The sequence below is a fragment of the Neoarius graeffei genome, chromosome 6 (genome assembly GCF_027579695.1).
Source record: "Neoarius graeffei isolate fNeoGra1 chromosome 6, fNeoGra1.pri, whole genome shotgun sequence".
NCBI classification, from domain to species: Eukaryota; Metazoa; Chordata; class Actinopteri; order Siluriformes; family Ariidae; genus Neoarius; species Neoarius graeffei.
In genome coordinates, this window is record NC_083574.1 from 78,844,607 (window position 1) to 78,859,318 (window position 14,712).

The 14,712-nt window shown below is 50.6% G+C and overlaps 1 protein-coding gene across 3 annotated transcripts in view; it reads left to right on the plus strand.

Moving 5' to 3' along the window:
* serpini1 (serpin peptidase inhibitor, clade I (neuroserpin), member 1) overlaps positions 1 to 14,712 on the plus strand; it is an 84,611-nt gene that overhangs the window by 60,173 nt on the left and 9,726 nt on the right. For all 3 annotated transcript variants that reach the window (XM_060924055.1, XM_060924057.1, XM_060924056.1), the window contains one exon: positions 6,055 to 6,259. In XM_060924055.1, coding sequence (XP_060780038.1) covers positions 6,055 to 6,259 — 205 coding nt within the window. The remainder of the gene's footprint in view (positions 1 to 6,054; positions 6,260 to 14,712) is intronic.

Here is a 14,712-nt window from a genome sequence, read left to right on the forward strand (position 1 = left end):
GCCGCTGAAACGTAGCGGACGCCCCAAACGGCCCAAACGGAAGTGTGACGAATTGGTGTAAACCAAACGGTGTGGAAAAGGCCGTTTTTTCTCGGGATAGTGGAGTCAAGGGGATCTGCCAATATCCCTTCGTCAAATCCAGTGTCGAATAAAAGCGAGCAGTGCCGAGTTGATCGAGCAACTCATCAATACGAGGAATTGGGTACGCGTCGAATTTAGACACCGCGTTGACTTTCTGTAGTCCTCACAGAACCGGACCGACCTGTTGGCCTTGGGTACCAAGACCACCAGGCTGCTCCAGTCACTGTGGGACTCCTCGACGATGCCCATTTCGAGTATGGCCTCGAGTTCTTCCCGAACCACTTTTTTTTTTTTTTTTTTTTTTTTTGGTGTTCGGGTAGCCTGTAAGGGTGGCTACGCACTACCACCCCTGGGGGCGTCTCAATGTGGTGCTCTATGAGGTCGGTGCGACCGGGCAGGGGCGAGAACACGTCTGAAAACTCGGTCTGCAACTGGGTGACCTCCGTGAGTTCGGTCGGGGAGAGGTGGTTTCCACAGGGGACCGGAGAGGTACGTGATGCCAATGCCCCTTTTTGAACCGCCAGCCCCAGCTCCGCCTTCTCTGGAACCACCGACACCAACGCCACGGGGACCTCCTCATTCCAGAGTTTAAGCAGATTGAGGTGGTAAATCTGTAGCGCCCCACCCCTGTCCGTTCGCCTCACCTCATAGTCGACGTCCCCGACTCACCGTGTGACCTCAAAGGGTCCTTGCCACTTGGCGAGCAATTTGGAGCTTGATGTGGGCAACAGTACGAGTACCTTATCTCCCAGTGTGAACTCCCTAAGGCGCGTACCCTTGTTGTACAGGCGGGCTTGCTGTTCTTGGGCCTGCCGCAAATTCTCCTGGGTTAGGTGGGTGAGCGTGTAGAGTTTTGCGCGCAGGTCCATAACGTATTGAATCTCGTTTTTACTTTGTGAAGGTCCCTCCTCCCAATTTCCCTGCAGCACGTCTAGAATGCCGTGCAACTTATGCCCATATAATAATTCGAACGGGGAGAACCCTGTGGAGGCTTGGGGGACCTCTCGCACTGAAAACAACAAGGGCTCGAGCCACTTATCCCAATTACGTGCGTCCTCACTTAGGAATTTTTTAATGATATTCTTGAGGGTGCAATTGAACCGTTCCACTAAACCGTCCGTTTGTGGGTGATGCACGCTGGTGCGGATCGGCTTAATCCCCAATAACCCATACAGTTCGCGCAGTGTCCGTGACATAAACGTGGTGCCTGGATCAGTCAGAATCTCTTTCGGGATTCCAACTCGGGCGATAACGCGGAAGAGCGCCTCCGCAATACTGCGTGCTGCGAGATTGCGCAGGGGCACTGCTTCCGGGTATCGCCTTGCATAGTCTACCAGAACTAATATAAAGTGGTACCCTCGTGCTGACTGATCTAATGGCCCGACGAGATCCAATGGCCCGACGAGATCCATCCCAATTCTTTCGAACGGGGTCTCAATTAATGGTAGAGGGCGCAAAGGCGCTTTTGGAATGGCCGCTGAATTTACTAACTGGCATTCGTGGCATGCCGTACACCACCTACGAACATCGCCGCGAATCCCCGGCCAATAGAATCGGGCCATTATTCGGGCTTGTGTCTTATCCTGCCCTAAGTGTCCAGCCATGGGATTAAAGTGAGCCACCTGGAATACCAATTCCTGGCGGCTCTTCGGAATTAAAAGTTGCGTGACTCGCTTTTTAGTTTGAGTGTCCTGCGTCACTCGGTATAACCTATCCTTCATAATCGCGAAGTAGGGGAAGGACAGGGTGGCGTTCAGCTGGAGCGTTTGACCATCGATTACTCTCACTTGGTCAAACACATGCCTCAGAGTCTCGTCTCGCAACTGCTCTAATGGGAAATCTGCGAGGGATTCCCCAACAGAGAGAGGAGGGGCCGGCGGCTCCTCACTCTGACGCGGAGATGACGTAGACGGCTCTGTGACAGCTGCTCCCGCCAAAGCGACACCGGGACCTCCCCCTGTTAAATGGCAGGACCCACTCTTTGGCCCAATCCCAATTCTAATTTCTACCCCTTCCCCTTGAAACTGAGCTACAAGGGATAGGGCTTGAAATTCAACCCTTACGTATTGGGATAGCCCTTCAATGATCGCATACGTCATCGCGTACCTCCGTCAGCGTTTACGTTAGCAAAACGCGACGCGTCATTGGCTGCGACCAGCCGCTACAGTCAGAGGCAGAAATCTCTGCTGGCAGGGTGTGATTTGTTAACTAACACCACTGAATGGGATATCTTTGGCGCTTCGTGCACCACATCCGACAGAATAAGGTGTCAGAACACTCATGTAAACAATAAAAGCGAGAATAACAGAACAAAACATACGCAGTCAAGCAACCGAAAACAATACTCACTCCCAAAGCTTTTTAGCAGCAGCTTGGATTTCAGAAATCGCCGCTCATTCTCAGCTCAAAAGCGAATCAAGCGGCGTGTTTCCTCTGGATAACAACTTAAAACACGTAAATAATGGAGAAAATACATTCATGACAATCTTTCGCCGCGGGAACCGCCATCTTTCTGAAATCCGCATGAAATCTCGCTGAAATCCGCATGGCATTGTGGGAAATCACTCAAACCCCTTCGTTCGGAGTCAGCTCCAGGAAAATCTCCGTTTGGAGGGGTACAGAAGCCCTACCCCTTCCCCTACCCCTCCGCGTTAACTGGGATTGGGATACCCCTACCCCTTCACGTGAATGCGCAAAATGGAGGGGAAGGGCCAAGGGGTTGGTCCAAGGGGTGAAATGGGATTCGGCCTTTAAGTGTCATTAAATCCCGAAATCCCGGCCAATCAGTCCCCAAAATTAGAGTGGGTAAGGTGAGGATTAACCACCGCCTTCACTATAAATTTTTCCCCTCTGAAAAAAAATGTGGACCGACACCAAAGGGTAGCTGTGAACGTCCCCGTGCACACACAACACCTTCACCCCCTGTGCTCTCCCCAATGCCTTGTTTTGCACCAGGCTTTGGTGAATTGAGGTCTGATTACAACTAGAATCCACCAACGCCTGATATGTATCCCCTTGAATACTCCTCAGCGTATGCGATACGTTCCGGCCCGATCGAGGGCGGCTCCTGGTGCGTCGGGGATCCGAACCACCGCGCCCACCTCCATTGCCGTGCACTGCTGTTGGAGGTGGTCCGGTTCCCCGCAGTGCCAGCAAACCGGCCCGGGCTTCCTCTCTGCACCGGTGTTCTGGGGCTCACTCACCTGGGGGGGGGGGAGAGAGAGACAGACACAGAAGGGAGAAACAGGAGGGCACCGTGGGTGTAGCAGGCCGGCTGGGGTGGCCCCCGCCTCCGCGATGGGGGCCGGCTGGGGTGGCACCGGCCCCACCTCCACGGTGGGGGAATAGGGCGAGGACGGGACACAGGAGGAGGGGGGGAGAGAGAGGAGAGAAGAGGCTGTCTGCTGTCCTGCCGCTGGAACAGCTGCCAAATGGTCTTCCGGCAGCTCAATGGCCCGATCCAGCGACGCCGGGCGGTGGCACTGGATCCACTCCGCAGTTCCTGTTGGCAGGCACGCGATGAACTGCTCCAGCACCACCTGGTCGATTCCCTCGGCGTCGCAGTTGTCGGCCCTCAGCCACCGCCAGCAGGCGTCCCGGAGTTGCTGGCCAAACGCGAACGGCCGGCCAACTTCCTCTAAGCGCAAAGCGTGGAAGCGCTGGCGCTGCTGCTCCGGGGTGTGCCCCACACGCTGGAGGATGGCCTGGCGGAGGTCCGTGTAGGCCAGCCGGCGGTCAGCTGTAGCGCGGCCAGCTGCGCCTCTCCCGTTAGCAGGGGGAGGAGGCACGCCACACGCTGCTCCATCGGCCACCCCGAGGCCTCTGCTACTTGCTCAAAGAGCGTGATAAATGCCTCGGGGTCATCCTGCAGACCCATCTTGGTTAGGGTGAGGGGGGATGGGCCCGCGGTGGGAGCGCTGGTGGACCCCGCCGACATGAGGAGGTGCCGGAACGCCTCTCGATCTTCTTGTTGGGCCAGCACCAGGGCCTTGAAGCGCTGCTCTTGTTCCTTTTGGAGGGTGACTAGCGCCTAGTGCTGGCTTTGCTGGGCCGTGGCAAGGGCGTGGACCAGGTCGGTGAATGGGGAGGACTCCATGGGGCTGATCGGCTGCTGCGTTCCAATTTTTCCTGGGTTTTGGCACCACTGTGGCAGTTCCGTATGCGTGGGTGGAGCACAGAGGACGGCAGGACAGAGATCAGGTTCAAAATAGGCTTTATTGCCACACTTTTCAGTGAACAATCTGAACACCCAAACAGACAGACACACACACACACACACACACAACCGGCGTCTAGTTCGGGGATCATCTCCTCTGCTCTCGCTCTCCCTACCTAAATAGGGCGCGGTCACTGGGAAGAGACACACAAACACAGGTTAATTGCCGTCAGGTGTAGTGATTCTGCCACTTACCTTCCCTGACTCCACCCTCCTGTCACAGACCGGCGCTTGACCACGCCCCTGCTGCCACAATTATATTCAATTTGTAGTGTAATTGGCAACTAGTGTCCAGTGTAATTTGGTCTTTGAAGATCACAAAAATGTGCCTGGAAATAGCTGAAAAGCCATCTCCAGGCATCTATAGCCCTTCAACTTCCCCCAGCTGCATTGTTCCGGGCCTTTTGGCACATCATTCAGACAGGCTGAAATTTGGATGGACGGACAACATTTCAGACTTGTCTGTCCCGTGACAGTCTGCTTAAAATTCCTTATTTCTCACACTGTATAAGTATACAATTAATGACTGTAGCCAATCAGTTTACATTCAAAATTTTTAGCTTGCCAACCTTGTCCATCAGTGGAAAGGAAACCAAGTATTCTGTGGTTAGAAACACCAATAACTTGGGTGCTGTGTAAAAGGCCTCAACGTGCGTAATGCAGATATGAAGTTCGGCTGGATTCCACAAACCATGTGATGTAACTGCAGATCACGTGGCAACTGGGTGAACTCCAGTTTTAAATGCACTATGCAACCAAGCTTGTGATTAGTCATTACAAATGAGTTTGTGCGGTCTGCACTTTGCAAAAGGCCATCCTTTTCCATGGGTGAAAATTTATTACTGCCATCTACAGTATTGGAGCACTTGCATGTATAGATCGTTACATTACATTAATAGTATTTAGAAGAAGCTCTTATCCAGAGGGACATCCAACATACCCAGAGCAGCCTGAGGAGCAGTTGGGGGTTTGGTGCATTGCTCAAGGGCACTTCAGCCATTCCTGCTGGCCCAGGGAATTGAATCAGTGACCTTTTTAAACTACAGAGTACAGTATGAGAACTTGTAAGATTGTAAACCAAGTGTTCATCTTAACACAATCTTCGCTGGCATTATCTGCCTTTAATAAAGACAGTATCTACAGGGATTTAAAAAAAAAAAAAAAAGACAGGCATGTCTCTAAAGTAGATCAAACATTCTAACATTCATGAGAGTTCTTAATCAGTGCTCTTAGTACAACAGTGCTCATGTTCCCATTTCAGAAAGTACACTGTGCCAGAACCCCAAGAATCCAGTGATATCTATCTTTTTAAATTCTTGCAAGAATCTGGATCATATCTGGAGATTTTTTTTTCAGTGTTGTGATTGGAGAGTACCCAACATGGATTTCATCATATATGGGTCATAGTTTAAAATATCCAGGCAAAGCCATCTCAGGATTCTGGGGTGTTTTGCGCAGTGATATCCAGGCCAACAAGCATAACTAATTATTTAGGCTTTTATTTAAGTTTTACTATTGCCTTGACTATCATACCAATAAACAAAGGTTATGTTTTATGTCATAATTAAACAATTACATAATTTGAATTATTTACTTCTACAATGTGCACAGATGTTTTAAATTAGCCATAATGGAGGGAGATACAGAAATGGGACCCCAGTAGAGTTCACATGTCACTGTGTTACCCCTTTTCAAAATATTAGCTTAACAGGAGATAGAAACTCACAACCATTCACACTTTTTCACCACTTGTGCAGGTGATTTCAGCGATGGCAGTTCAGAGGCAGGAGGAGTGTATCAGGTGTTGGAGATGCCATATGAAGGTGAAGACATGAGTATGATGATTGTTTTGCCAAGACAGGAAGTTCCACTGGCCTCTTTAGAACCAATCATCAAGGCGTCACTAATTGAGGACTGGGCCAATAATGTCAAGAAGCAGAAAGTGGAGATTTTCCTGCCCAGGTGAGAGACCTAGATAATAGAGTGGGAATTGGTGTTGATTATATGGGGAAATAATGTACAACAAAAAAAGCTACTTTTGTCTAGACAAATCGATTAAAATATTATAAATGAACATATTTAAACGTTACATTCAAAACAAGATATTTGTCTTTTGGCTTTCAGAGAAGGATGGCTACATTTTGGCATAACTTCTACTGGATTCTGGATGTGCAGGAATGTTGTACCTTTTGAAAATAACTGCAGAGGTGGACTAGGCCTGGGGGATAGGGAGATGTAATCAGATATTGGCAATGATTGAAACATGATAGGATGCCAATGATCTGACATGCAGTAATCACCCAGGCTGCATGAGGGGGAAAAGAACTAATGGAGACAGTAGCACTTTTGCATGGAAAAGTGTTGTCTGGAGTACGTTTAGTTTTGATATTGTGATATCACGAGAGGCGGGCTGACTCTCGGCGGGACCCTTCAATCAGTACAAGGACACAAAAGGTTAAAATAAACCAAGATTTTTAATGTGATGCTAGGAAATTAAACAGGAAAGGTAACTCAAAGTTCAGTGTTCAAACGAAAATGGATTCCCAAAAGTCAAACTCAAATAATGTCTCTGGCTTTAGAACAACGAAATTATAGGCGCAGAGGTGATAGCGTTCCGGCGCGCTGCGCCGGATTTCCGGCGCGCCGTGGCTGGGGGGAAAAAAAAAAAATCTAGTTCGCCCATTGTCCTGTGTCATTCTGAGATGCGCAAATAGACAGTAAAGGGAAAATTCCCTTTACTGTCTATCTGCGCATCTCAGAATGACACAGGACAATGGGCGAACTAGATTTTTTTTTTTTTTTTAACCCAGCCACGGCGCGCCGGAACGCTATCACCCCTGTAGGCAGGTTTCCTTCAGTCCAATATCCTTTTCCCAGAACAAACAAAATCTTCTGCCTTACTTTGAGTCCAGTTAACAATCCCTGTAGTCTTTAGCCCGGTGGCAGCCCAGTAGCAAGCGTCCGTAACACAGGGAAGTATTTCAGTGCAAAATCCTTCAGGTAAGAATTCCAGGTGAGCTTTCCAACAAATACTCTGCCCAGCAGGTTCCACTCAGCAACGGGAGTCCATGAACCTCGCTCCTCTCCCCTCCACCTTCACACCAAGAGCTTTTGAGCTCTCAGAAAGCTCTCTTGCGCATTAGGCCCTCATTGGCCACAGGTGTGCTGCCGTGTTGTGTGCTGAGGGGTGCAGTTCCTAACCCCACCACCAGATGGAGTTATAGCTGCCAGAAGTTGGAGCCATCTGCGTGTGACGTAGTGCCCCTCGACGACGCAGCCTCTTGGGATATCACACATCCCCCCCCCCCCGGGACCGACGTCCTCATCGGGCTGAAGGTGGCGAAGAGGACATCTCGTGGGGACAGGGCATCCGCATTGCCATGGCACCTGCCAGCCCTGTGAACAACAGAGAAGTTAAACGCTTGTAAGCTTAAAAACCATCTGGTAACCTTACTGTTTGTCTCTGTTCTTGGCCATCCACTGCAGGGGGGCGTGGTCCGAGATCACCATGAACCGCCGGCCCAGGAGGTAATACCGCAGGGATTCCAGGGCCCAGGTAATGGCGAGACACACCTTTTTCAACCGTAGAATAGTTGTTCTCTCTGGGGAGTAGCTTTCTGCTTAAATACAGGATGGGATGTTCCTCACCTTCATGTACTTGCGTGAGTACAGCCCCCGGCCCCACCTCTGAAGCGTCTGTTTGCACCACGAACTCCCTCTTGAAGTCGGGTGCCACCAGAACCGGACTGGAACAGAGGGCCTGCTTCAGGTTGATGAAGGCTGCTTCTGCCGCGGGATTCCACTTCACCATCCTTGAGTGCCGTTTGGTGGTCAGATCTGTCAAGGGTGCAGCAATGGAGGCAAAATTGGCAATAAACTGCCGGTAGTAACTGGCTAGGCCCAAAAACAACCTCACCTGCTTCTTGGTGAGGGGTTGCGGCCAGTCTTGTATGGCCCGCAGCTTCGCTTCCTGGGGCTTGACTAGTCCCCGGCCAACAGTGTAGCCCAGGTAATTGGTTTCACTAAAAGCCAGTCTGCATTTTTTTGGGTTTGCCGTCAGGCTTGCATCTCTGAGGGAATCAAGCACAGCTTGTACACGGGGTAAATGACTCTCCCAATCCGGACTTTGAATGACCACATCATCTAAAAATGCCGCTGCGTACCTCTTGTGGGGAGCCAGGACCCGATCCATTAAGCACTGGAACGTGGCCGGTGCTCCATGCAGACCAAATGGGAGCAGTGTGTACTGGTAGAGACCCTCTGGTGTGGTAAAGGCCAGCTTCTCCTTTGACGCCGGGGTCAGGGGCACCTGCCAGTAGCCTTTGGTAAGGTCCAGAGTGGTGAGGAACCAGGCGTGTCCTAAGGAGTCTACCAAGTCATCAACATGGGGCATGGGATATGAATCAAACTCCGACACCTCGTTCAGTTTGTGATAATCATTGCAAAATCTCACCGACCCGTCTGGTTTGGGAACCAGGACGATGGGGCTTGCCCAAGCACTTTTGGACTCTTCGATGACTCCTAGCTCTAGCATCTTTCTCACCTCCTCCTGGATAGCCACCTTGCGAGCCTCCGGCACACGATAGGGACGCTGGGTCACTGTTCGGCCCGGGATGGTGCGAATCTTGTGTTGGACCACCTCTGTTTGCCCGGGGAGTGAGGAGAAGATGTCTCGGTTGCGGTCCACCAGCTCTAGGGTCATCTGCCGCTGGTGTGGGGATAGGCCTGGCCCCACCTGAACCTCCTCTCTGGCGGGTTCTTTGGACTTTGTCGGGGGCAAACAACTGAACAAAGCCTCTCTGGTATGCCATTTTTTTCAAGAGGTTGACGTGATCTATTTGCTCAGGTTTTCTTTTATCAGGCTGCCTCACCTTATAGTTCACTTCTCCTACCTGCTCGACGACCTCATACGGTCCTTGCCCGGTTGCCAGGAACTTACACTCCATGGTCGGTACCAGGACCAGCACTCTGTCCCCCGGCTTAAACTCTCTCGGCTGGGCAGGTCGGTTGTAGGAGGCCTGCTGTTGCCGTTGAGCAGTCCCCATGTGTTCATGCACTATCGGATAGACGGCCCTCATTCTCTCCTTCATGGCCCCGACATGCTCGATCAGGGTCCGCTGTCTGCAGGGTTGCTCCTCCCAAGCCTCCTTGGCAATGTCCAGCAGCCCTCTGGGTCTGTAAGAAAGCAATAGTTCAAAAGGTGAAAAGCCAGTAGAGGATTGGGGTACCTCTCGTACTGCAAACAGCAGGTATGGCAGCAGCTGGTCCCAGTTCCACCCATCCTCTTCCGTCGCCTTCCTCAGCATGGACTTCAGAGTCCGGTTGAACCGTTCGACCAACCCGTCTGTCTGGGGGTGGTAGACAGATGCTCGCAACTGTTTGATTCTCAACAGGGCACACAGTTCTTTCATCACCCTGGACATGAATGAAGTGCCCTGATGCGTCAATATTTCCTTCGGAATCCCCAGACTGGTGGAGAGGAGGAACAGCTCCTTGGCTATCTGTTTGGAGGTAGCCTTCCTCAGAGGGATGGCCTCAGGGTACTGGGTCGCATAGTCCAGGATGACCAGAATGTACTGATGCCCCCTGGAGCTTTTTGGTAAAGGCCCAACTATATCCAGTCCAATCCTCTCAAAAGGAGTTTCGATAATTGGCAAGGGGATGAGCGGGTTACGGTACGGAGGTTTAGGTGCCACCTTCTGGCATTCTGGGCAACTACGGCAGTAATTCTCTGTTTCCTTGTGCACTCCCGGCCAGAAGAAATGCTGTAAGATCCTTTCTTTCGTTTTCTCTACGCCTAAGTGGGCCCCCAGGGGATGTGAGTGTGCCAGATTGAGCACAGTCGCCCGGTGGGGTTGTGGTACAAGGAGCTGTTCAAGCACTGTCATCTTTCTTCACCACCTGATACAGTAGGCCCCGTATAATGGCGAAATGGGGGTATGTAGGGCTTGCTCTACCCCCTACCAGCACACCCTCTAGCACCTGCACATTTCTTAAGGCATTTGCCAGTGTGGGATCCTGCAACTGGGCAGTCCCATACTGGCCTGTGAGAGGGGGAAGCTCCTCGATGCCTGGGGCGTCTTCATCGGAGCTCTGAGAGCTTTCCGGGGCCCCATTCTCTTCTCCAGTCTCCGGGCCAGTTTCTGTGTCAGCCTGGGTGCCTGTCATCCCTGCGAGGGCAAAAGCGGGGATGCAGGGTTGTGTGGGTTGCACTTGTGAGGTTGCAGGAGGAGTCTTACCTCTCTGACTGCGGGGTACCCAGGCTGGCCTCTGCTGGGCCTCTCTCCACAGCAGGTGGAAGGTTGGGCAATCTCGCCCAATCAGAACAGGAACTGGGAGGGAATCAACCACTCCCACCCTCATGTGTATAGTCCCCCTGGTGGTGGTCATCTTGAGTTCAGCGGTGGGGTACTCTTTGGTGTCCCCATGGACGCAGGAAACTGGGAGAACTTTGTCCATGGTCAGCCACGAGGGATCCACCAGGTCCTTACGCACCAAGGTGACCCGACTGCCCGAATCTAACCTTGACATCACGGCAATTCAGTCACTGGGCATGTGGGGGGGGCGTCAGTCTGGGGGCCCGTCTGCAGCCCTGACAAGTGATGCAAACAGCTGGGTGGATGGTGAGCTGGAGGACCTGGCAGTGGGCATAGGCTCGTCCACCGGGTTCCCACACTGCCAAGACAGATGTCCCCTGCCCCCACACTGGAAGCATTGTCGGGTGTCACCTTCACGAGGAATCCTAACTGGCTCCGGCTGGCTTCTGGCTCCCCCTGGAGCATAGCCAGGTCCTGCTGTGGCTGGGCTGGACCCCTTGGGGTTTTTGGGGCGGCCTCCCCCTATCAGCAGCGGGGGTGCAGTCCTGGGGTCCTTCCTGGAAGCATGGAGCATTTCTGTTGTGGCCTGGTACTTTTCCACCACTTCAGCAGTCCGTTCAGCTGTAGTTAGAGCTTGTTGGCTGACGAAGCACTTCGCCTCGTATGGCAGGACTCGAATGTAGTGATCCACGACAATGGCCTCCACTACTGCAGCTGCTGTGGTTTTCTCAGGTTCCAGCCATCTCCTCGCAATTCTGGCGAGTTCGTGCATCTGCACATGGGGAGCCTGGTCCACTTGGAAGGTCCAGCTGTGGAAGCGTTGAGCCATACCGAACTTGGTGAGCCCATGTCTGCTGAGGATCTCCGTCTTTAGCGCATCATAGTTCGTGGTCTTGTCGGAGGGCAGGTCCCGGACAGTGTTCAGTGATTCTCCCGATAAGAATGGGGCCAACAGTCCAACCCACTGTGCCTTGGGCCACCCTTCCCTAGTGGCCGTGGCTTCAAAGGTGTGCAAGTACGCCTCAACATCATCTGTAACCCCCATTTTGGCGATGAAATCACTTGCCTTTATTGGGCCAATGCTCTGAACAGCCATCTTCTGTAGTTGCAATTCCTCTGCCTTCAGTTGGTTGGCTTTTCTTTGTTCCTCCAGGAGGGCTGCGCTCACCTGCATTTGGGCTTGCTGGCCTGCAATAAGAGTCTTCAAAATTTCCTCCATCTTGTTGTGCAGAGGGCCTATGGTTAACTGGGAAAATGGAGCAATCAAATGTTCAGTGTCCTCCTCGTACATGCACGATTATTGCTGATTGAAATGCCCACATTCTCCACCATATGTGATATCACAAGAGGCGGGCTGACTCTCGGCGGGACCCTTCAATCAGTGCAAGGACACAAAAGGTTAAAATAAACCAAGATTTTTAATGTGATGCCAGGAAATTAAACAGGAAAGGTAACTCAAAGTTCAATGTTCAAACGAAAATGGATTTCCAAAAGTCAAACTCAAATAATGTCTCTGGCTTTAGAACAATGAAATTATAGGCAGGTTTCCTTCAGTCCAATATCCTTTTCCCAGAACAAACAAAATCTTCTGCCTTACTTTGAGTCCAGTTAACAATCCCTGTAGTCTTTAGCCCGGTGGCAGCCCAGTAGCAAGCGTCCGTAACACAGGGAAGTATTTCAGTGCAAAATCCTTCAGGTAAGAATTCCAGGTGAGCTTTCCAACAAATACTCCGCCCAGCAGGTTCCATTCAGCAACGGGAGTCCATGAACCTTGCTCTTCTCCCCTCCACCTTCACACAGAGCTTTTGAGCTCTCAGAAAGCCCTCTTGCGCATTAGGCCCTCATTGGCCACAGGTGTGCTGCCGTGTTGTGTGCTGAGGGGTGCAGTTCCTAACTCCACCACCAGATGGAGTTATAGCTGCCAGAAGTTGGAGCCATCTGCGTGTGACGTAGCGCCCTCGACGACGCAGCCTCTCGGGATATCACAATATGAAAAATGGCTCACACCGCAACACACCATAACAGCGTGACAAGACCACCGTAATCACAACGGGGGGGAAAAATACTGGTTACAGTGCTTTTTAAAAGCTGCTGCATTCTGACTGGCTTGAGACCACTTCACAGAGAATTAGCTTAATATGACAGATTACTGTTAACCTGTGACATAGTTCCTATGGCTCTTATAAACCAATGTTGTTTAAAAGGGTGAACCAACAGGCGACTGCGGAGTTTTTTTTTTTTTTTTCACTGCGGCAACTTTACCCATGTGGATTATTACTGTACTGTAAGAAAATAAGCATTATCCTGTGTAACATAAGTATTCAGAGAGTTTGGATGGGTTGTAAAATTAAGAGAATGTAATACTCCCTGTGAGTGGGTGTTATCTTTGATTCAGCCCTCTCTTTTGAAAATCACAAACTCCGTTTAAAATGGCCTTTTTTCACTTTTGCAACGTTGCACGTTTCCGTCTTGCACTCAGCACCAAGGATGCTGAAACACTCATCCATGCTGTGAGATTATTTTAATGCTTTGTTAATTGGTCTTCCAGCCAAGTCCATTGCTTGGCTTCAATATATTCAAAACTCTGCAGCCAGAGTCCTCACCCACACTAAATACTCAGCACACATCACTCCTATCCTCCAGAACATCCACTGGCTCCCTGTGGATATTGCATCCAGTATAAAATTATTCTCTTCATATTTAAAGCACTCCATGGCCATGCTCCTCAATATCTAATGGAATTACTTCCTCCCTCCTCTCCCATTCTCAGTCTCAGAATTATCTTCTGGTCTATTGTCCATCCCCAAGGTTAAACTATCCACCATGGGTTCCAGGGCATTTTTAGGGTTGCAGCCCCAAAGCTGTGGAATTCTTTCCCTTAGTGTCTTGGGGATTGTGTATATCTCTTCCGAAATTCAAAATCATCTCAAATCTTATCTCTTCTCTCTCTGCTATCCTTCCTCCTGATATTTCCTCTCCTGATCACTGACTGTTCTATCTTTTTCAGTGCTTTGAGCTTGTCTGTTATCTTTATGCTCATGTAAATGATCATTTTGTTTTCTGTGTCTCCTATCTGGCATGTTTTCTTCTCTTTCTGCTTCTCTTTCTGTAGTGTCATGACTTTGTAAAGCATCCTTGGGTTGGTGGGAAGTGCCATATCAATTAATCTTGTTGTTGTTGAGTGTGCATTGTAACTTCATGGGCTGATTTTTAATGCCTCTACCACTAAATGGTATAGGCATTATGGGTTGTCCGTCCAAGATTCTCATTAGTGCGGTATCTCAAGAACAAGTGGTTGAATGTTTGCAGGATTTATCCAGAATTATCATTGTAAACAGTAAACAAATTGGTTTAGATTTTGGAACTGGGCGGCACGGTGGTGTAGTGGTTAGCGCTGTCGCCTCACAGCAAGAAGGTCCTGGGTTCGAGCCCCGGGGCCGGCGAGGGCCTTTCTGTGCGGAGTTTGCATGTTCTCCCCGTGTCCGCGTGGGTTTCCTCCGGGTGCTCCGGTTTCCCCCACAGTCCAAAGACATGCAGGTTAGGTTAACTGGTGACTCTAAATTGACTGTAGGTGTGAATGTGAGTGTGAATGGTTGTCTGTGTCTATGTGTCAGCCCTGTGATGACCTGGCGACTTGTCCAGGGTGTACCCCGCCTTTCGCCCGTAGTCAGCTGGGATAGGCTCCAGCTTGCCTGCGACCCTGTAGAACAGGATAAAGCGGCTACAGATAATGGATGGATGGATGGATTTTGGAACTGATCCAAGCAGGATCAAGTTCACAGTAAGGTCAAATGTCTGAAATAGTTTTTTCTTCAAAAGCTTCCTCCCTGTTGGAAGTATATTTTAAGGGTATTTCTGGCATATACATTACTAACAAGAAGGGCTATCCTTGCAGCATCCCCACTGACGCTGTTGCTGTTGAGGAGTTCTTGTTTTTCTATTTATTACCACTGGCAAATGCTGTGCAAATTGAGGACTGGCTAGGGCTCAGTCCATGCCTCAACATGGCTGCAAAGCTTGGCCCAGGAGCCACAGATTGTCTAAAATGGTGTATTTGGATATGCAGCCAGAGATTTATGTTTGAGCCTCTCAGGCTTT